A 23,968-nucleotide genomic window follows, 5' to 3' on the forward strand; every position below is an offset into this window, starting at 1 on the left:
TGTTGCCTACTAAAACATGACAACAGACATAAAAGAAGCAAAAAGACCAATGCAAATCAGACACGACTTCAACCTTCTCACAAACATCGTTCAACTGCGTCAGTGTTTTACTCAGTTAAGTAGAATATTTGGCACATCAATTATAAATTAATTTGGCATAATTTTACACACTAATTACAGTCAAAATCAATATTACGGCAGGATTGACATAATGTTAAAATGTCCCTATACAATACGGAAGGCAAGGTGGTCCATCTTTTTCATAGGTCTAGTTTGCATCACCACTATTTATTTTTACACAGCAGTGCTTGTATAGAGGTGCATGAACGGCATCAAGAAGTGCAAAATATACAGAAGTGCGAAACCTAAAATCACTTGCAAAAAGTAAACAAGTTAAATAACTGTCCCTAAAACATCTCAATATACAATTATGAAAAAAGGCTTGAGGAAATGAATTCTGACCTGAGCTTGCAAGTAGTGGCTCAAGAAATTGAAGCCCTCCTGAATTCGCAAATAATCTCCTCCTCTCAGGCTAGATCAATGGCAAAGTGCTCTTGTCTCTACTTGGTCTCCTCTGGTTAGACGCATTGTAGGCGATGGGCTATTAGTTTCCTACAAAAGACTGTTGATCAACTAGGGCGAGGGAGATCCTAATTCGTGAACAGTGGAGAAAATTTGAAAACATACGTGCGCACACTGCTTGCTTGGGATCCAAATACGTGGACAATATATAGTGGGCGCGTAGTGCTTGCTGGGGATACAGGAGATGCGAGACAGTGAACTGGAGCTGACGCGGACGCGTAGAGGGATACATATTGCAAGTCGATAGTGGTCGCATACTACTTGTTGGGGATACAGGAGATGCGTGAGTGTGAACTGGATCTGACGTGGGCTACAGGACCTCTACTAGGTTCAACGAATTTGCTTGTAGTGAGGCGGTCCGGGGCGGGCAACAAGAGAGGCGACCTCTAAAGACCCCTCAAGGCTCCCGTGCTGCTCAATTGCGGCTGGGGCAACCACAAGCACAACACAACAACAAACCCACAGCCAAACCAAAACAAGATAGGGGCACCACCTAGTTATGGTATGCGAACTAGGACGCAAGAGAGATTTTGGCACAACCAAGAAGATGCACCACACAACACACACAAACAACCTCACACCAAGACACACATGAAATGGACCAGAGAGAGCTAGAGCAAAGGGAAGAGAGAGAGGGAAGGATCTTGCGTAATACCTTATTTGTGACTTGCAAATGGAGATGGTTCGTTATGATGCTATCGTAGAACTTGTACAAAACTCACTCAATGCTTAGTGATTGCTAATCATTGCCAAAACACACACACACTGTCTTAGGGTGTGGGAGACCTCTCACCACAATACCCTCTTACAATGGACACAAAACTGGCAATGGAAAACACACTAAAACACTTTCTCAAATCAAGATCAACCGATAAAAACTCAAAATACACAAGTCACCTTGAATTTACCAAACCGTATTGCACAAATGGAAGGACGAAGATTTAAACGTCGAATCACGCCTTTGATGCACCAGACCTCAATTTATTGATGATGAAGGAGCATGTAAAATAGTGGTTTTGAGATTTGTGGAACTCACGCTCTCTCACTTGCAATGTGTAGCTTGAAGGCTGCTCTCACACCAAGAGTGAAGCTCACAAGTGGTTGCTACACCTAAGTCTCTCCTCACGCATAGAGTGTTGGGGTGCTATATGAGATATTGGAGGTTGTTTTACAAGAAGGAGAGGGGCCTATTTATAGGTTGGAGACCCCTCATTAAGATTATTAGAAATCCTAATTTACAAGCTAACAAATCAAGATTATGATTTTTTTGAATATCAAAACATTGCGGGCCTTCTTTGTCTGCTTGAGTCATGGGTGTGGGCTGAAAAGAGAGCATTATTGATGGTAGATAAGGTGAAAGTAAGTAAGGAGAGAGAGAGAGAGAGAGAGAGAGAGAGTTACTATACACATGTCTTGAGGTGAGGTGTCTTTTATGGTTAGGTCAATGGCTATTTTGTGTTAGTATGTTAGTGGTTAGTGTTAGTAATCACTAGAAAGTTAATGTTACATTTACAATGGGTAGAATGAGGTGGATGGTTGAAGTAAGATGGTTGAATGAAGTGAGAAAATCCTTGTGATGGTGAAGCTTGAAGAAGTTTTGGACTTACTTGTGTAGGTTCTCAAAATGACTATCGACCTTCTTCTTCGTCTTCCCTTCTTTATGCCACCGCCGCCAAGGTTGATTATCGCGATGAAAATGGTAATTCCGTTGATGATATCTCTTGATTTGCAGAGGTTAATCATGGTACACATGCTGAATTTATGTATATATATAAGGGGTAAGATGGAATTGTACTTTGGAAGTAATAGAGAGAGGCATAGAGATGGTGTATGTACATGGAGAGCTCATATGAGAGCTATGGGAGTAAGTGGGGAGGTTAATGGTGAAGAAGGTGAGAGAAACCATTGAAGGTGCAGGTTTGAGTGAGGGATTGAGAGAAATGTGTGTCTGTGTGTGTGTGTGTGTAGAAGTGTGGAAAGAGGTGAGAGAAGACTAGGGGCTACTTGTGAAAAAAGTGGGCAGACTGGGGTCCACTCAAAAAATCATAGCTCACCGCTGGTAGCTCCAAAAATCATGAAAACATTTGAGGTGATTATTCAGAGCGTGGGATACATTTTCTCTTTTGACCACTGCTCCAAATTCGGAGTGGAGATAGGTGCCAAAATTCTCACCAAAAAGCCTGTTTTTATGCTTGCAAAAGTCTTTTAGTGGACCCCTCCTTTGTTGAATTTGTACAATGCATCCAAGAGTGAGCCCCTCCTTTGTCATATCATAATACAAAGCATCCAAGTTGCCCTTGACACATGCATGGAGGAGGATTATTGGTGAATAAAGAAATATATACATGGTGGGACTAGTGTATCGACTATTCATGGACTTTAGCTCAATGAGCACATGGTGTTAGAATAATGAGTAAAAATAATAATAAAAATATGGAGGAGTTATGGATATGGAAAGATATTGGAATCATATGATATGATCCCTCCTTGAATTATTTTGGGTGAAAGAGGAAAAGGTATGCAAGTAAATAATATAATAAAGTAACCAATGAGTAGAAATCAATTTTTTGTTTTCACGAGGGTGAGGGTGAAAATGTGGGAGTGATTTGTATAAAGGAAAAATATGAGGTTAGAGTATGTACATATTGGCAAAAAAATATAATTATAGTGTAAGAGGATGAAAGAAGGTGTACATAGGTTTAATAAAACACACACCTAAGTAGAAATATTTAAATAAAATACCAAAATAATTATAAAAAATCCCTATATTTAGGCCATATATACAATGAAATATTTACACACAAAGAGGCCATAATATACTTTTATTTTTTATTTTTTTTATTTTTTTTGGCTCACCTAGCCCAGTGACTAGCTAGCTGAGGGTTTTTTAAGAAGATATGGGAAAAGTCCCCTAACTCACACACGCCTATTTACAGTGAAATGGTAGGGATAGCCATAGTGTTTGGGTGATTTTGGTAGGGTGGAGTAACTTAGTATAGCAATTATGGAGAGCCGAAAAACGGCTATCATTAGCCCTCCCCCAGGATGATGGTATATTCATGTACCGTCATAGAGCATCTTTTCCAAAGAGAGTGCTTTAGAGTCCTTGACGAGATCTTCATTGTTTGGCCCCTCAGAATTTTGGCTGGAGTTACACTCATGCTTCATGTAACAATACTTACATGAGAGAGAGGCCTTTGGACAGATCTTTGGTAGATCCTTTGGTAGAAGGCGACTCAAATAGGGCTTCAAGCGATACCCGTTTACCTTCCTGGAGTGCTCTTTACCATTCAAGTCCATAAGCTGATAGTAACTAGAATTGAAAGCCTTCTTGACTATGTATGGCCCTTGCCATCTAGTTTCAAACTTGGCATCAAAACGATTGTCAAGTCGATTGTCATACCTTAGCACAAGCTCTCCTTCCGTTTCTTGTCGTGCGTTTCTTTCGCTTGTGTGGCTTTCCTCTTGTAGCACTCGTATGCTGCTTCTCTTTTCCACTCAAGCTCCACTAACGTAAGAAGTCGATCCATCCATACCTCTTGATCATCTTGTGCTCCTTTGCCATGAAGTCGTATTGTTGGAATGTTGAGCTCGATAGGCTGCAAAGCCTCTTGACCATAGACCAAGTGAAATGGTGTGAACTCCGTGGCTTCCCTATATGTGGTTCGATATGCCCACAAGGCACCATCCAAGAAGTCATCCCATAATTTTGTCTTGTTTTGCACCATCTTTCTAATGATTCCTGCAATGACACCATTAGCCTTCTCCACCAAACCATTTGACTGTGGGTAGTATGGTGTGCTATGACGATGTAGAATGTGAAGCTCTTCACAAACTTCTGTGAGCAAGCCCTTCCTAAACCCTGGACCATTATCAGAAACAATCTCCAAAGGTGTGCCAAATCTGCAACAAATGTGAGTGTACACAAACTTGCTAACTGTCCTCTCATTCACTCTTGCCACACTTTGAGCTTCCACCCACCTAGTCATATAGTCTACAGCCACTAGAATGTAGAGTTTACCATTTTTTGTCCTAGGCAGAGGACCCATAGCATCAATGCCCCACTTTTCAAAGGGTCCATTTGCAAGCACTATTTGCCTCGGGCCATGCACCAACCTTCTATTTCCATTTATCTGACAATTGTGACAACTTTTACACCAATGTTGAACATCCACATGCAAGCTTGGCCAAACATACCCCGCAAGCAAAATCTTCTTCACAGTTGATTCTTGGGAAAAATGACCACCACATGCCTCTTCATGCAAACCTTTTAGAATGGCTGGAATTTCCTCGATAGTTGGTACTCTTCTGCACACTTGATCCTTCCCTTTTTGATAGAGGGAGCCTTCTAGGAAGAGATAGAAACTTGCCTTCTTCATGAGTCTCCTCTTCTGAGCCTTCGTGAAGTCTTGTGGAAACTCACCCTCCAAAATGTAGCCGATAATGGGAGCCAATGACTCCAATCCCTGGTATCTCGGTTGCTTGACAGCTGCTGCCACCATGATGAGCTGCACTTCTCTCTCAACACATGTAACTGCTTGTTGTGCAAGTAAATCGGCATCTTCATTTTGTTTCCTCGGAATATGATATAGTTGCACTTCTTCAAACTGATTAAACATCTTATGAATGGCATGAACTTTTGTCCTTAAGCTTTCATTCTTGCATGCCCAAATGCCTAAAATCTGTTTAACAATGAGAAGTGCATCTCCCTTTACCATGAGACGTTTTATCCCTTGGCCAATGCACATCTTCAAACCATGAAGTAGTGTGTCGTATTCTGCTTCATTGTTGCTAGTTGAACCTGGTAGATTGACCTTCTCTTTCATGACCACCTCTCCACTTGGGTTGAGCAACACTAGCCCTCCCCCTGCTTTTCCTGTGGCTCGTCGAAAAGCTCCATCAAAGAACAAGGTAAAAGCATTGGGAATACTTTTTGGTGGTGGCAATGGTAGGGTCTTTACTTGAGGCACCTTAATTTCCTTCTCATGTACCCTATAAGTGAGAATCCCTGCCAATTGTGCACGCACACTATCTTCTACCTTGAAAGAGTATTGGAACTCTTGCAACTCCATAATCCACTTTGAGATCCTAGTACTAAGATTCATTTGAGATGACACCCAAGGGAACAAATTTTCTGCAGTGAGAATTACAAAAGGTTTTGGTAGTAAGTAGGATCTAAACTTTCTTACCACAAACATGAGAGAAAGCATCATGAGTTCTGCTTCTGTGTAGTCTCTCTCCAAAGCATTCATGACCCTACTAGCAAAGTAGATGGGTCGCATCCTTGTACTGTGGGGATCTTGTTGTAGCAACACAGCACCAATATATTGTTTCCCTTCCAACACTAGAGCTAACAAAGAATGTGTACTCCCAACAAGGAGGCATGAGTGTTGGTAGCTCTGACAAAATGACTTTAATGTTACAAAAATACTCTTCAAGCTCATCAGACCATGCAAATTCTACTTGTTGTGTCAACTTTTGCAAAGGGTGAAGTAACTCCGAGGCTAAGTGAATGAAGCGTGACATATACTTCACCTTTTGAATGAATGAGATGACCTCCTTAAGACTCTTGGGTGATGGTAGCTCAATAAGAGCCTTTGCCTTCGAAGGATCCACTTCAATGCCTTTGTAAGAAACTTTATGACCAAGCAAGATTACTTCATCCTCACCTATATGGCACTTGTCGGGGTTGAGTTGACCTCCCATGTCGTAGAGCTTCTTTAAACCTTCTTCTACCCTTTGTAGATGCAATGATTTTGAGCTATAAATACAGAAATCATCAATGAACACCCTAATTGACTTTCCAAAGAATGCTTGAAACACCATATTCATGAAACGTTGGAATGTTGCAGGAGCATTTGTCAGACCAAATGGCATGACTCTAAAAGCATAACAACCCCAAGGAGTGATAAAGGTTGTTTTCAATTGATCCTCTAGTGCAATCCCTATTTGAAAGTAACCTGAGTAACCATCGCACACAGTGTACTTCTCATGACCAGCTACTTCATTTAGTATCTCATCCTGGAATGGGAGGGGAAAGTGATCTCTCTTTGTTGTCTCATTGAGGGGACGGTAATCCACACACACCCTCCACTTGCCGTTCTTCTTAGGAGTGACAACAACAGGAGAGACCCACTCCGAATTCTCCACTCGATAAATGAACCCTGCTGCTAGAAGCTTTCTTACCTCCTTGAGTAGAGCCTGCTCCTTAATGACTCCTAGCCTTCGTAGCTTTTGAGCCTTAGGTGTGGCCTCTGGCTTCAACTCAATCTTGTGCTGAACAACATCTACTCCACGCACATCGGTGTAGTCTTTAGCAAAAAGCCTCGGAAATTTCCTTAGCACACATTTGAACTCCTCTCTTTCATCCTTTGTAAGTGTTGTAGACAACATACCTTCTAACATTCCTTCATCTTCCACCTTTTGGTTCTCTTGAGGACCTACCTCCTCCAAGCCTTGACAAGAGGTCTCTTGGTTGCTTGGCTTAAACCTTACCCCCATGACCTCGATGGAAGACTCCTCTTCAGTAATGCTGCCGCTACTTTCTTCTTCTGAAGTGCTATCGGTCCAACCTTCTTCCGTCTCACTTTGAAATGATTCTTCATGGAGCTCCTCTTGGCGTTGCTCCTTCATGTCAAAGACAACCTTCTTATGATTGTCATTCCTGCAAATTAATTTCCCACTCTCCCAATCCTGCAAAGCTCGCATTTTCATTAGCCATGGTCTTCCTAGGATAAATGGATAACCACTTCCCTTGGTCGACATAACATAAAAATCCACCACTTTCTTAATGCCAAAGGCCTCTACAAAGACATTTTTACAAATGCCTACACACCTAGCCTTGCTATTGTTTGCCATTTTCACTTTGATTTCAGGTGTCTCATGGATGTGCATGCCTAGTCTTTGCATGAGTCCCTCTGTCATGATGCAAATTTGTGCACCCCCATCCACTAGACCTTTCCTAACCAATCTCCCTTTGATGTAACAGTCTAGCACCGGTGTAATGTCCTCATTCATTTCAGCTTGTGCAATTTTTACAACAGGCACACTCTCTTTTACCTTTCTCCTAGTGCTAACTGCCCTTGTTAAATCCCTCCTAACTTGTGGACATAATGCAAGAAATTGAGGCCATGAAATATCAGGACCCTTACCTCTCATGTCTTCCAACAAGTTGTACGGAGCCATACCATGTCCAAGAGGGAAGTCTTGGAGGTTGATACGACGTCGAGTCCTCTTGGTTTCCTTGGTTTCCTTTGCCTTCTTGCCTTGTCCATGGTCACTCTGTGATGTGACTCCTTCTTTCTCTTTACCTTTTCGTCGGCCACGCTTAATGCCATTGGCTTCCATGTCAACCTCATTTGAATTTGTCACCTCTACCACATGCACATTTGGATCTGGCAAAGGTGGAACTCCTTCTACCCCTTGTGGAGGTGGTCTTGGTCCATTTGGCCTTTGTAGAAGCCTTGGTTGTTGACCAACTCCTTCTCCTGCATTCATCACTGGGTAATTCAAGTTAGGTCTCCCTGGCTCTCCACGGGGCCAAGGACAATTATACATCCCATGTCCAGACTCTCCGCAATTCCAACATTGCAAGACTCTCCTAGGTCGTGGGTCTCGCTCTTCAGACTTCTTTGCTTGTCCCTTTGGACCTACGGATTGTGCAAGGTGAATTGACAGGCTGCTTAAGGATTCATTTAACTTCTCAATCACTTCAACCGTTACCTCAGGAAGCTCCTTAGATGTTGATGCTTGTGACTTACCTTTGGGTCTAAGACCTTCTATTGGAACCTCCCCCCTTAAGCACTTGAGTTTCCTATATTTCTCAGCAGCCCTAGTTTCAGCTGCATCAAAGGTAGCAGGTGCACCCGCCTCAACTTTTACCTTAAGGTCAGGAAAGAGTCCGGCTATGAACCTCTCCTTCTTTAGAAATTATGCACCATCACCAGGGTTAGCAACATTTCGTATCCATAGAGCCCAAAGACGTAGGAACTCTTGCTTGTACAAGTAGTAGTCATCTAAGTCTTTTTGCTTATGAGAAACAATGTCTTGCCATAGCTTTTGAGTGTTTTGGGGATCAAAGAAGTATCTCTTGAAATGATTGACAACTTCCATGTAATTTTCTTTAACTTCCTCAGGCAAAGAGTCAAACCAAGTGCTAGCATCTTTCCTAAGGACTACCTCAAACATTTCTACACGTTCTTGATCAGTTACTATCCTCTTGATACGACAAGACATCTTGAAATTTTCCAAAAATAATTCTGCATCCTCTCCAGGCTCTCCAAAGAAAAGAGGATATCCAGACATTTGGCGTTGGTTCTCCATTGAATTGATTTCAAAGTGACGCGTTTTGTTTTTTCTTTCTTTAAAAGATCTACACAATAATATTCTCTAAATTGCAATCTATTCTACAACAAAATAAAAATATTCACATCAAATGACCTATGATAATCAATGAGAGGTAGGATGACAGGGTTTGGTGACGCGAGAATTTCTCCTACTCTTTGGGCACCAAACATGAACACCATACGTTGTTGAAAATGGATTTTTCTACTAATTGCAATGTTTATTCTAATGTGTGGAGTGAAATGAAAGGGGAAAACCTCTATTCTTGGGCCATTATCCATTGTCTATGCATGACCTTATGCTTAAAACAAAACAAAAATATAGACGTCCAAACTAAGGTCGTACCTAATGAGAGGCAAAATAAAAGGATTTACTGATGCGTTTATCTCTGCCAACCTAAGAGGACCTAAAATTCTACGAATTACACGTTGAAATTGCAACTTAGTACTAACAATTATGTGTACCTTTTGCCTTGCAATGGGAATGAAGGGATCATACAAATTCTCGTGATTCATGCAAGCTACCTGATTATGCTAAAGGTTGAGCCTACACAAAACATACACAAGTCTGTCCTCAGTGGGGGCACCAAAATTGAGGCGGTCCGGGGCGGGCAACAAGAGAGGCGACCTCTAAACACCCCTCAAGGCTCCCGTGCTGCTCAATTGGGGCTGGGGCAACCACAAGCACAACACAACAACAAACCCACAGCCAAACCAAAACAAGATAGGGGCACCACCTAGTTATGGTATGCGAACTAGGACGCAAGAGAGATTTTGGCACAACCAAGAAGATGCACCACACAACACACACAAACAACCTCACACCAAGACACACATGAAATGGACCAGAGAGAGCTAGAGCAAAGGGAAGAGAGAGAGGGAAGGATCTTGCGTAATACCTTATTTGTGACTTGCAAATGGAGATGGTTCGTTATGATGCTATCGTAGAACTTGTACAAAACTCACTCAATGCTTAGTGATTGCTAATCATTGCCAAAACACACACACACTGTCTTAGGGTGTGGGAGACCTCTCACCACAATACCCTCTTACAATGGACACAAAACTGGCAATGGAAAACACACTAAAACACTTTCTCAAATCAAGATCAACCGATAAAAACTCAAAATACACAAGTCACCTTGAATTTACCAAACCGTATTGCACAAATGGAAGGACGAAGATTTAAACGTCGAATCACGCCTTTGATGCACCAGACCTCAATTTATTGATGATGAAGGAGCATGTAAAATAGTGGTTTTGAGATTTGTGGAACTCACGCTCTCTCACTTGCAATGTGTAGCTTGAAGGCTGCTCTCACACCAAGAGTGAAGCTCACAAGTGGTTGCTACACCTAAGTCTCTCCTCACACATAGAGTGTTGGGGTGCTATGTGAGATATTGGAGGTTGTTTTACAAGAAGGAGAGGGGCCTATTTATAGGTTGGAGACCCCTCATTAAGATTATTAGAAATCCTAATTTACAAGCTAACAAATCAAGATTATGATTTTTTTGAATATCAAAACATTGCGGGCCTTCTTTGTCTGCTTGAGTCATGGGTGTGGGCTGAAAAGAGAGCATTATTGATGGTAGATAAGGTGAAAGTAAGTAAGGAGAGAGAGAGAGAGAGAGAGAGAGAGTTACTATACACATGTCTTGAGGTGAGGTGTCTTTTATGGTTAGGTCAATGGCTATTTTGTGTTAGTATGTTAGTGGTTAGTGTTAGTAATCACTAGAAAGTTAATGTTACATTTACAATGGGTAGAATGAGGTGGATGGTTGAAGTAAGATGGTTGAATGAAGTGAGAAAATCCTTGTGATGGTGAAGCTTGAAGAAGTTTTTGGACTTACTTGTGTAGGTTCTCAAAATGACTATCGACCTTCTTCTTCGTCTTCCCTTCTTTACGCCACCGCCGCCAAGGTTGATTATCGCGATGAAAATGGTAATTCCGTTGATGATATCTCTTGATTTGCAGAGGTTAATCATGGTACACATGCTGAATTTATGTATATATATAAGGGGTAAGATGGAATTGTACTTTGGAAGTAATAGAGAGAGGCATAGAGATGGTGTATGTACATGGAGAGCTCATATGAGAGCTATGGGAGTAAGTGGGGAGGTTAATGGTGAAGAAGGTGAGAGAAACCATTGAAGGTGCAGGTTTGAGTGAGGGATTGAGAGAAATGTGTGTGTGTGTGTGTGTGTGTGTGTAGAAGTGTGGAAAGAGGTGAGAGAAGACTAGGGGCTACTTGTGAAAAAAGTGGGCAGACTGGGGTCCACTCAAAAAATCATAGCTCACCGCTGGTAGCTCCAAAAATCATGAAAAAATTTGAGGTGATTATTCAGAGCGTGGGCTACATTTTCTCTTTTGACCACTGCTCCAAATTCGGAGTGGAGATAGGTGCCAAAATTCTCACCAAAAAGCCTGTTTTTATGCTTGCAAAAGTCTTTTAGTGGACCCCTCCTTTGTTGAATTTGTACAATGCATCCAAGAGTGAGCCCCTCCTTTGTCATATCATAATACAAAGCATCCAAGTTGCCCTTGACACATGCATGGAGGAGGATTATTGGTGAATAAAGAAATATATACATGGTGGGACTAGTGTATCGACTATTCATGGACTTTAGCTCAATGAGCACATGGTGTTAGAATAATGAGTAAAAATAATAATAAAAATATGGAGGAGTTATGGATATGGAAAGATATTGGAATCATATGATATGATCCCTCCTTGAATTATTTTGGGTGAAAGAGGAAAAGGTATGCAAGTAAATAATATAATAAAGTAACCAATGAGTAGAAATCAATTTTTTGTTTTCACGAGGGTGAGGGTGAAAATGTGGGAGTGATTTGTATAAAGGAAAAATATGAGGTTAGAGTATGTACATATTGGCAAAAAAATATAATTATAGTGTAAGAGGATGAAAGAAGGTGTACATAGGTTTAATAAAACACACACCTAAGTAGAAATATTTAAATAAAATACCAAAATAATTATAAAAAATCCCTATATTTAGGCCATATATACAATGAAATATTTACACACAAAGAGGCCATAATATACTTTTATTTTTTATTTTTTTTATTTTTTTTGGCTCACCTAGCCCAGTGACTAGCTAGCTGAGGGTTTTTTAAGAAGATATGGGAAAAGTCCCCTAACTCACACACGCCTATTTACAGTGAAATGGTAGGGATAGCCATAGTGTTTGGGTGATTTTGGTAGGGTGGAGTAACTTAGTATAGCAATTATGGAGAGCCGAAAAACGGCTATCATTAGCAAGACCCAGGTTCAACTCTGTACCAATGCAGCCAGCAGTGCAACCTGCTTCAATCTTGCTCCCTTGAATCCCTTTGTGCGCCAATGGTCATGCTCTCCGTTCGGTTGCTGCAACTCACACGTCTTCAAAGCGACAGGGACCAGGGTTCATTTTTTCGCGCTTTGGTTTTTAGCAGGGCATTCGATGATATGCAGCTTTTACGCGCAACTTTCAAGTTGCAAGGCTTAGCCTTTGGAGTGTCCGGCCTTAAGATTTTGAGCCACATCAAATTTGGGCCCTGGCCAATGGCCACTTGCCATGATCGATGTGTCTTTGAAGTCTGAAAGTGGACCAGAGTCATGACCATTGACTCATGAGTCATAGAATATATGTATTGTATTATTTATATCTACTTGTATGTATCCTTCATATACTGGAAAGAATGATAGGTAATTCACAAATCAGGACTTGTCATTTGACAGCCATAAATTTTTTCTACTTGTCGTTTGACAGAAAAATTCTCTAGCTGCACTTGTCATTTGACAGGTGAATTTTTCTAGAACCTTTTTTGATAGGCAAAATGGCCCTTGACAGTAAAACCAGGCGTCAATTCTATAGGTTGCAAGTTGACCGTCTGTGCACACTGCTTGCTTGGGTTTCAGAAGTGGAGACATGCCCCCATGCAGAGGGATGCTGGTTTCAAACTGTTAGGGTAAAGGGGCCAAAAGTGCGCCACCTAAGCAGAGCGGCCCGCGGGAGATTTAAGGGTCAAAACCAGCGTTTTTTAAAAATTCAAGGTATTGGCTAGCACTGCCATGTGTCATTGCACATGCCAGGTGAGATGATAAGGTTGTGGTGAGGATAGATGGGGTAATTTTTGCAATCAATAATTTCTTTGTAAAAAAAAGGGAGTGAGAGGAGATCCAATAGCCCCCTACGCCTGCTGGTTGCACTAATCTGTCGAGCAAGTTTGACACCCGCCACAGTTTTCCCCCTCTTTCGGAGCCTCCATGAGCTGCAAGCACACCATGGCCCCCATTTTATCTGAATCCGCTATGAGTTGCAAGGTCAACATGGCCGCCATTTAACTGAGTCCGCCATAACCTACTGAAGTAATAATCTCGTTTGCCATAATGGTCAAAGTGTGGACACATGCAGGGAATCATTTGCTCTTTTACTTCTCCTTGCGCTCCACATAGTTTGCTATTGCGGCCATAGAAATCATCACACTTGATAGGCATCATTTACCCTGCTGCTTCTCCTTGCTCAGCTGCTCAGAGTTTGATATTGCGGCCTAGGTCATCAAAGACCAATTGTGCAGAGCACCACCAATTGGCATGCCGGGGACGATTAATGATTGCATCGCAATCTTACCCCTTGGCCCATGGTGAGTCAGGGAAGATAAGTGATCAGGACCCCTTTACCCTAAGAGTTTCATTTGGGAAGAGTAAAAGGTTTGATCCTGCCATGTGTGAGACAATGACATGTGAGTTAAGCTCTGAACTTTTCCCCTAGGTAGCCGTAGCTCTAGCGATGGCGTGAAGCAGTGCTCGAGAAAAATCATTTTTCCAGACATACAAAATTCCTTTTTTTAATTTTTTCAAGAGGAAATTTAAAGAAACTAGGTTATTTTTTCAAGTTTTTACACTATTTTTCTCTAGTTTCCCCTTACCCTCAACCGGCATCTTTAAAATTGAAAATGGCACGATATTAAGTTGAGACACATTTTTTGCGAACACTAACGTGAAGAGAATAGCAGTGCCACCGCTCTCTCTGCCGTCTCATTGTCACAACTACTTTTATCATGTTTAAGCTTCCTCACCACTCGCTTGTGCACAATAATGCCTCTCTGCTGTTCGGACACCTGGACAAGTTCCAACCAATAGGAGTCCAAGGAGTTTCCAATATCCCATGGTTTACTCTTTTCTTTGTCCCTATCGAGGTATCAAAAAAAGGATCGGATCTCCTCAAAACGCTTTGGAAGGCTTGGAACAAGTATAGACCCAGCCTGAGGGTTAATTGGGAATCTAAACACAGCCTCGCAAGATATGCCCAATATCATATGTGAAGGGAACGCCCAATGCTGTGATTCCCTTTAATTGTATACAAAGGATAGGCCTTCCTATACCCTATACATGATACAACATCATGGAATGCATTACTCGTAGGGTTTGCAAAGTAGGGGCATAATGAGGCAATCCTAGAAAGCTTTGCTCAGATGGAGTGTCAAGAAGTCTATTTAGATGCACCAACATGTGTTTTTTTGCATGCAATTTTGTAGCCAAAATAATATTCTCTTCACTTCAGTACGGTATGCATCCCATGGTCCCACATCCACCTATATCCCACACCCATTTCCTTGCTTGTAAGTGGGCTATCCAAAATGGTCTCAGATTTGGGTCAACAATGTTTACTACCTACAATATTGATAAGTCTGAATTCATAGTATAACTAAGACATTAGACAAGATGAATGTGAAAGACCCATGTTGGTTATGAAGTCCTTCTACTATACTCCACCTTACGTTAGCATAATATTCATGAATGTACTGTGAATGAGATAAAAACAAGAGCCATGTCTTAGAATAGTTCAAGAGTGTAGGTGGAGTGATGATGAAGATGGTGGTTTGAAAAAATGACGCAAGAGTTGGAACAATGAAAATATTTTACCCTTGATATCAAAGGGGACTCAAAGCTAGAGGAATCCTAGAGGGCAAAGCAAAATCAACAATTAGACCTTGCTTAACCTCATGGTTAAATAGGAGTTTCTAAAATATGAAATATATTTGTATGGGAATTAATCTTGGTTGCTCCTTGTTGAGAATTTTATAGGATATATCTTTAAGGCCTCTTAAGAATTTTCTTGTGATATTAAAAGGACTCTTCTTCTTCTTGTTCGATCTCTCTTCCGCCCTAGTAAGATGCAATGTTTATAGAGGCTACTTGTAGGTAGGATAAGCCACATGATTGACATGGACACCAATTAAACCCGCTTGAAGTGTTTCCTATAGTTTGAGGTAGAGTCAGGGACTCATGAGCAACCACATGAAACCCACTTGTATATATCGGTGTGGGTGGCTACAGGTAGGTGCTTTGAGTCAAGATTATCAAGTAAGAAGTTCATTAACCAGGGTCCTCACGTTGATGCCTCATACAAGTATGCAACTTGTTGTAGCGAAATTGAAGTGTTACAGCTTGCGGATGAGCTTCTTGCTTAGGATGTCATCTCTTCGGGGTAGCAGTTCTACCAAGCGTGCTCTACAATAATGTTTGGAAAATTATAAGTGGAAGAGGAAGAGCATGCGAAGCACAATGGATATGTTCAATGTCTCGTCTTTCGCAGTTTGGGCACGTTGCTAAGGATTGCCCCATAAAAGCTTTGGTCCATATGTATGCCAAATGCAACTCCTTCACAAAAGCACAAAGAGTTCTTGATAACCTTTGTGTTTAAAATGTCATCTCTTGGAACACTTTGGTTGCAAGGAACGGTTTGGTTGCAAGGTATGCTCAAGAAGTGTAGAGTCAAGTAGCCTTGTGTTGTTTCCAGTTGACGCGAAGTGAAGGAATATCTCCAAACAAAACAACATATACTTGTTTCTTATGGACCTATGGCCTTTCCAAAGATGTTGATGTGGGTTAGACACTAGAAGTCATGAAATAAAGGCAGGTTATACTTAGAAAGAGAAGACTACTAAGTACTAACTAACTAGAAAGAGGAGGACAAACAAAAATAACATACTTGGGAGGGGACAATATCCTCTTCAATGTCTTTTCGCAGCATATAGAAGCTTTCACCTCTTTGAAAATGTAGCTGGGGGGATGGCAACATTGTGACTTAACATCGTGAGCTTTTGTGAGGGAGGCACCGCATACCTAGCTAGGTACGATTGGGAGCAGGCGACCGCTGACCAGGTGGGGGGCCAGTGGTCGCTTGCCCCCAATCGTACCTAGCTAGGTATGCGGTGCCTCTCAAGCACAAGCTCATGATGTTATTCATTGTATGAAAAACACTCAAAAAGACTCTGTTTTCCTACATGAGATAATTTCTAAATCTTCTTATGGTGTTGGCGATGCGCCAGTCTACACAAACCTCAGTTAAAATGTTGTTCCTCATTAGTGGCACTTATTTGTCACTCTTTTCACACGTGAAGCCCATCGTGAAACATTCTTTAGAATTATCATTAATGAAACAGAAACTGCGACATGGCTGGAGGGTGTTGTATTGTTGGTAGGAGCCCTCAAAGCAGCCCATATGGCGTGGCCACGCCGAGTGATGTGCATGGCATGCCTGTCCTACTTGCTCACCGTTGCCCTGTTGATGTCGAAGCCCAAGTTTTGCAAATATTCCACCACCCTCACCGTACTGGGGTTTCTTGCAGGCAGGTGTAGCTTGTTTCATGTACCGTCATATGCACATCTCACATGCATATGCTCTTCTCTCTTTCTCTCTCTCTTCTAATCATCAAGCAGCTTGTTCCATGTGCTGTCATACGCACATCTCACATGCATGTACTCTCTCTCTCTCTCTCTCTCTCTCTCTCTCTCTCTCTCTCTCTCTCTCTCTCTCTCTCTCGCATAATTATCAAGCAATAATTCATAATTGGAATCCACAAAAAGATGCACTTAATGTAGGAGAAAAAAGCACCCTAAGGGTTTATTTATGGATACAATTTACAATCTTAGTGTAGAAATTTGACTCGAGTCCAGCTCGCGCGCGCACTTTTTCTTTGCAGCCTACCAGAGAATGGTACTGCTAATATAATGGTAAGATATACATTATATGTTCTTTAAGATATGACTTTTTATTGTCCATTTTATGTATTACACATGTCATATTTATCTCATGGTTATGCTCTCTTGGTACAAAGCATAAGGATTGTACCACCATATCTAGCGGAGGGGCTAGTTATTGCCATGATGATAGCACTACAAACATGGTAAGAGTAATTAATTACATGCTAATTTATAGTTGTTAGATTACCTTATTTGAGGTTCTTACTTTGTTCATTTTTACTTCTTGTAAAATAGCATGAAGGAAGCCAAGTTTTTTGCATAGATATTGATTGTGATGACATGCAAGTGAAGGAGCACATGGTTATGCTTGAGACACAAGGATCAAAACAAGAGGTGACGACAATTGAATCATTACTACCGCAATTATGATACACTCTCCTTGTTTAAGCATGCCACTAACTTCTAGCTTGTTTTTTGTTATGTTATAGGCAAAGACTCATGGCGACCATGTGAATGAAACATTGTTATGCAAGTATGATGTGATTCCACCCAAACATGACAAGTTTGTGGGGCAAGGAGGATCAAATACATTGGCAATTAGTCACTAAAAGTGTATGTTTCTTTCAAACTTATTTTTTTAAAGATGGATTTTATGACATGATCTTATCAATACATTTTAGGACAAGGAGACTCTCACTAAGTTCTATAGGATCCCGTTATACAATGGAAATATCCTTGAGGTGGAAGAAGCGACAAATGATGAGGTGAAGATTCCTAGCCAAGTGGTGAAAAGAAACAACAAACTTGCTAATTCTAAAGTGGAAGAGTCAAGTGAATTGGTAAGTGAATTGGTAAGTGGAGAACTCTTGTATAGATGACTTGAATAAATAAATATAAAAGCTTTGAACTCTTGTATGTCTTTAGATTTGAGACCATGTGCCTATGTGTTCTCACATTAAAAAATGTGGTTTATGCTTGATATGCAAATGAAAAATATTAGGATTCCTAAAGACAAACATATCAAGTCAATGAGCTCTTTCTAAAAAGTCTTGGTATCTCAAAAAAGGAAAGGGTATCCTATTGATTGCATGTTACACTATCTTAAAGTTATGTAATATGGCTTAAATGGGGCACATACTAAAAAATCTTGCATTTTCTTTTAGGCCTTTGATGGCTTAATACATCAAAATGCCTCAAAGAAGAGGAAGGTAATGCCATGCACTCTTTACACCGTTTGTAAAACGATGAAGTAGTTTACTTTCTTATTTGTGAAGTTGCCACTTACTCCATTGTTTGTTAATTTTTTGTAGGCCTTTGATAACCTAACCAACAACTTGTTAACTAGTCCTAAGACATATGTGGTGTGGTTTTCAGCTTAAATCTTACATTGGTTAATTTGTAATGCTTATTGTAAGTCACTATCTAACAACTACTAAATGTGCATCTATTCTTACACAATTTTGGCAGAAAGTACATACATCAAGGTCCTCTAGGCCTATAAAGACTCCAGCAAGATTCATAGATACCTTATTAGAGAATGTAAGTAATTCTCAAGCAAGATTATCATTATTGATATGTTGCTTTGTCTTGCTCATAGAACTCTTGAATCTTTTATGCTAATAGGATCAAAGCCGCACAAGTTTTCTTAACAAGAAGACAATCAAGAAGAGTAAGATGGATACTTGCACCTTGAGCAAGGTATAAATATAGGTTTATAAGGTTTCCTTGTCCATGAGTTGTTTGAAAAATCATGACTTCGTTTTCTCCTCTTTTATAAACTACTTTATTATTTACAGTTCCTTGCAACAACAAAGGAAATGAAAAATGAAGAATTGATATGCATTGCAATGAAGGCAATGGATCAACATGATGTAGATGAGATGTTCGGGAAGTTGTGGAAAGCCATCAAAGAGGCACGTACATCTAAAAAGTCTTTCTTCAAAGAGTGCTTCGTGACTATGGATCAATCACTTCTTTTGCAATACTATGTAGCTTGGGTCCATCATTGTAGCTCTCTTAGTTGCCAAAAAAAAAATGAGACACTTTTGTTTTGATGGAATTTGACAAGTTGCTTCTTTTTCTATCCTTTGTGACTATGATTCAAAGGTGATGCTATTTGGATTTCATACACATCTTTTCTTTAAATTTCAATTGCTTGAATTTCTACATGCCCTCTATTTTAGCATGCTATCTCTTTCTAAATGTTTAAGGCCTAGAATTTCAATGATGGAGATTTCCCTCATAGTAGAAGTCAATTGTGTCAATTTTCCCACTTGGAGAAGTTACTATTCCGTTTTTTTTTCCCATTGGGAAAACTCTGGCCTACTTTTTCGTAAGGAGTTACATTATGGAGAAAATATTCCCTACAGTGAAGTTGTTCTTAGTCACATGGTTCTCACATTCAATTGGCAAGGACAACCTAGAGTCTCTATTCACACCAGCGATGCGAGCAAATCCATGCATAGACGATCAGATTATCAGACAAAACCATGTCAAGGAAAATGAGCCAACAAAGTCAAAAACAATTGTTCCATGCTAGACATAAGAGAGGGACATAGACATAAAGAGGGGATTCTTTTTATACATAAAAATCTATTTTTAAGGACCATTGTGTTGGACGAGTTTACCAATAATGAGTGCAGTTAAAACTCCAAGTGTGGGAGTTTGGTTCATTGATGATTATTGCTTATGATCAAGGACTGAGATTTCTCTTACGATTATTTCTATGCTTATGCTTTTTTCGTTGTGCTAGCCGGTGTGGCTCTTGGATTGTTTTTTGGTATGGCTATACTATCAAAATTTTTGCAACTATGTGATGGGATATGCATTATTATTTATGATTAAATTTTTTATTATGGAATAATTTATGGCAAGCGTGTAAGAGTAAAGACTATGTATAGCTTAATTGTCTTGGAAAGGATTGTTTTTGCATATCCAAGATGCTCATGTGCAATGTTTCTTATGGTAGCTTTGATACAAAACTAGGGCCACCTATATTGCATATTCCATGGTCAGGATAGATGACGAGCTATGGCTGTGCTTGATGAAGAATGTCGCATAAATCTTCTTTTTTGTTAGGCTCGTCTACACTCCATCTGCATGGCTAGTTTCTGTATGGTGGCCCCAGAGAGGCATGGCTCTTAAAGTAGTGTACTCGGTGTACAAGGTGAGAAATAGTCCTTGGAGAGATGCAGGTTGGGTGATGGGTTATCTTTGAATATTTGACTTAGAAGATGATTGAGTTATCTTGAGGAGTTACCACTAGTTACTCTACACTATCTTGCTATTTTGATCAATCAAGATCTAGTCACAAAACCTATATATAGGCCCCACTAATCCTTTTTTGAGACTCTCTAGTCTTGTGCCCTTGATCTTTCTATCTTTTAGAGCTTAGTGAGATTAAGAATACTTATCAATGGCCTTTGTGCTAGTTGTACTTCGAGATTAAATTTTCCAGAGCACTAATATCTAAACTTGAATGTATTTTAGTTGTTTCATTCCATGTCTATAGTCTCAAATCTTTAAATTTTGCTAAGTTCATTTGTTTATTTGATATGAAATCAAGTCATCGGAATTAATTTAAAACTATCATCTAGACATCTAAAGTCCTTCTACAAGGCTGGGCTCCTCAAAGGGAAGGCTACCATATGTGCTGGTCGGATAGAAGAACCATTTAACCAAGTCAAGACCACAAATGCCATGATGAGAGTATGAGTTATCAATTGCTTTTTGTGTGGGAGTGTCTATTAATGTAAGGATGCTACCAAAGAGGAGTATCGTATGGGGTTGTGGGTTTGATGTGAAGTTCATATATGCTTTATGGTTAGTTTTGTTGAGTTGTTTCCACTTGTTTGACCTCCATATATACATCTACAAATGTACGCTTTTCTAACCCAAACCGTATGGTTGGTTTTGCGGAAAAAAGTTTTCTTTTTGCATCATAGTGTTAGCATGAGTTTCATATCAATGGAGTGATGTGCTATGATGATAACCTTTGTTATAGGGCTCAGTGTGCTGCACTAATATGGGGTTAAAAACTATCTCTTGTGTGCCTTGTGTGTGCATCCAAAAATAAGAAAAAATCTATTTTGCCCATAAGAAGGAATTACAAGATATGGTTGACAAAAGTGATGGGACTATTTTGTGTCATGACTATGGTTATGTAATGAGGTTTTAATGTGCATGGAACCTGAGAGGGCATGTGTGGATGTCTCATGTGCATATTTGTCATGACTATGGTTATCTAATGAGGTTTTAATGTGCATGGAACTTGAGAGGGCATGTGTGGATGTCTTTCGTACATATGTGTACCACTTTCTAGATCTTAACAATAGATTGGTATAACAAGACACTTTTATGTCCTTGGACACTTTTCTGTCCTGTTAAGTGACCATTTTGCTTGAATTATTTGAAGAGCATGAAAATGAATTTCTAGGTGCTATATATCCACAAAGTTGCCTTATGAGCTGAAAAAAACTTGACAATTTTTTTGGAATATTGATCTCACCGTTAATCTTACTCTTACACAACATTATTGAACATGAACTATGTGAAAAAATGTGTCCTATTTTTGACTTTTTTTCAAGTTTTTGTAACTATACCACTCTAAACTTCGTGTTTGTGAGGTTTAGATTTCTATAGGATAAGCCTTCGTAGTTCTCAACATGTTTTGATGCTTCTAGGAAAAACTAGGTGCTAAAATTGAAACTTATGACAAAATTACAAGAAATGTAATTTTGATTGTGTAAGTGTCATTATAACAAAAAGATAATCTTCCTTGAGTTTCAAGGGACCTAATATGCTATATAGCATAGTATACGATGATAATTGAGTTTTTCGATTGCTGAAGAATACGAGACATTTTAGTGTAACAAGTGTAGCTTTCTCAATATTGCTAGTTTCTTAGACCAATTGTGTGTGTGTTTTAGGTGGTAACCATATTTAATCCTAAACTATAAATTTGGCTAGATATTGAGTAGTTTCTATGGGATTCTAGGGGTCATAATGCTAAACGTAGTTTTATCATGTCACTTCATCATTGTCCCCAAGGTTCCACTTAGTAAGAGATCTATTATTCTTTTGACATTCTCCATGGCTCCTTTTGGATCCAAAGGCCCAAAGGAACTAAAAAAACATGTATGTCGTATCTGTATTGAGCGTGAATATAGAAAGTTTGATGATAGGTCCGCAGTACGTATGGCAAAAATACAGCTTTTTTGTACTTATTTTTTTTGCCCCAAAAAGAAATAGTGAAACAAAAGTAACCATTAGTTTTTATCACCAACCCATTGAAGTTAACGGGGAATTTTATCTCAGATAAACTCAAAAAGATGACACATTTCACCCCAGCGACTTGCAAGTCAATCATTGAAGAAGGGATGGCACATATCTTCCTCAAGAATATCTATCACTATCATGAACTTCCAAATCACATCCAACAAAATCACCCAATGAAGAATCTGGTTGCCACAGAATTAGCACACATTTATAGAGCTAGCTTCACAAAGAATATGAAAGAGGATCAATAGAGGTAAAAAAGAAGTGTAGACGAACAACAAGTGCAACATTTCCACCATATGAGATTGGAGATCGAGTGTGGTAGCTCCTTCGTCAGGATCTACATTCATCTCGTCGTCCCCATGAAAATCACGATCATCAAAGACTTGGACCATTCAGCATAACTACCAAGCTAGTACTGAATGTCTCATCTTGATCACTTGAAACACTCATATTTCAGTGCTTATATAACAGATGGTGCCTCTCAGGGTAGAGTTGAGGTGAGGCATCTTTAGTGCATGGAAAATTTGAGGTGGGGATTAAACTAATTTAGCCTAGGGCTTAAGTTTTGAAACACACCCAAATTGATATAAAGGAGTGTCTTGTCTCCGTGAGCGATCACTTAGACTAGATCTCGCAATCACTCAATTTTGGCGTTTACGAGACTACACTACATAATGGCGGATGTCACGAAAAATGATCAACAGGAGGAGAAGAATGTTGCTCGTCTGCGCCGCACAGCTCCAAGCCGTCAGATATTGTCTGCCGCAGGAATTGGTGGAGCGCTGCCTCACCACGCTGCCCGCCAGGGATCTGGTCCGGTTGAGTGCCACGTGCCGCTCCTGGCACGAAGCCATCCTCTCTCCCTCCACTCCTCCTATTGTCTCTTGGAGGCAGCAGCTGCATGCCCAATCTCGTTCAATCTCGTAAGCTCTGCTCTCTCTGCTTTCTCTCTCTCTCTCTCTCTTTCTCTCTCTCTCCCCGTAATTTGATGCGTTTCCTGAGTCAATTAGCTCTGATAGAATGATCTGCAGCGCTGATGGCGCCGACGCTGAGCAGCTTCCCTGGTTTCTCTGCGGAAAAACGCCGGAAAATAATGCTGCACTTGACCTGGCCAGCAGGCAGTGCGAGTGGGTGGCCTTCGACCCAAACACCGACACATGGAACTGGATTCCTGCGCCGGCAGCCATAGCGGAGTACGCTCCAGAAAGAAAATTGTTGGAGTTTAATAGACCGCTAATATCGCCAGTGGCCGGTGGCAAGGGAGGCATAGTGTGCTGGGAGTTCTTCAAGGGCCACAGGAATATTGTGAGCGTATCGGAGCCGCTGGTGATCAGCAAGCCCTTGACTCCCTTCTCCCGCCTTTTGAACGATGCCTTTCCACCAGATCAGAAGGCCGCATTCAGTGGAGGATGGAGGATGGCGCGCATGGAGCAGAGAGCAGGTGATGGAGGCATAGTACAGACCTGCCTGATTCTGGTTCTTGCGTCGGCAAGAGCAGTGCGAGTGGAGACTTATGACCTCAGAACGCAGACACGGCGAGAAGAGCTGTATATCGGCAACCTGTTCGACAACGGCAGCGAGAATTTTGACAGCTTCTACTGCAAGCACGACACTAGTACAATAAGTTCAGGGCCTCGTATCGCTTTCTTCAGGCGGAATAGCCCTCGATTTGATCACCAATTTCTTCAAGGGCCACAGGAATATTGTGAGCGTATCGGAGCCGCTGGTGATCAGCAAGCCCTTGACTCCCTTCTCCCGCCTTTTGAACGATGC

General features: G+C 40.6%; 1 protein-coding gene across 1 annotated transcript in view; it reads left to right on the plus strand.

Moving 5' to 3' along the window:
- The window catches only part of LOC147465114 (uncharacterized), a 50,184-nt gene extending 27,741 nt beyond the window's left edge, over positions 1–22,443 (plus strand). The window contains exons 2-6 of the mRNA XM_086529898.1: positions 17,050–17,118; positions 17,210–17,308; positions 17,404–17,510; positions 17,595–17,754; positions 22,276–22,443. Of these exons, the coding sequence (XP_086386024.1) occupies positions 17,050–17,118; positions 17,210–17,308; positions 17,404–17,510; positions 17,595–17,754; positions 22,276–22,443 (603 nt within the window). The remainder of the gene's footprint in view (positions 1–17,049; positions 17,119–17,209; positions 17,309–17,403; positions 17,511–17,594; positions 17,755–22,275) is intronic.
- Positions 22,444–23,968: the final 1,525 nt, after the last annotated feature.

Source organism: Adiantum capillus-veneris, chromosome 1 (genome assembly GCF_014529385.1).
Source record: "Adiantum capillus-veneris isolate H3 chromosome 1, ASM1452938v2, whole genome shotgun sequence".
Taxonomy (NCBI): Eukaryota; Viridiplantae; Streptophyta; class Polypodiopsida; order Polypodiales; family Pteridaceae; genus Adiantum; species Adiantum capillus-veneris.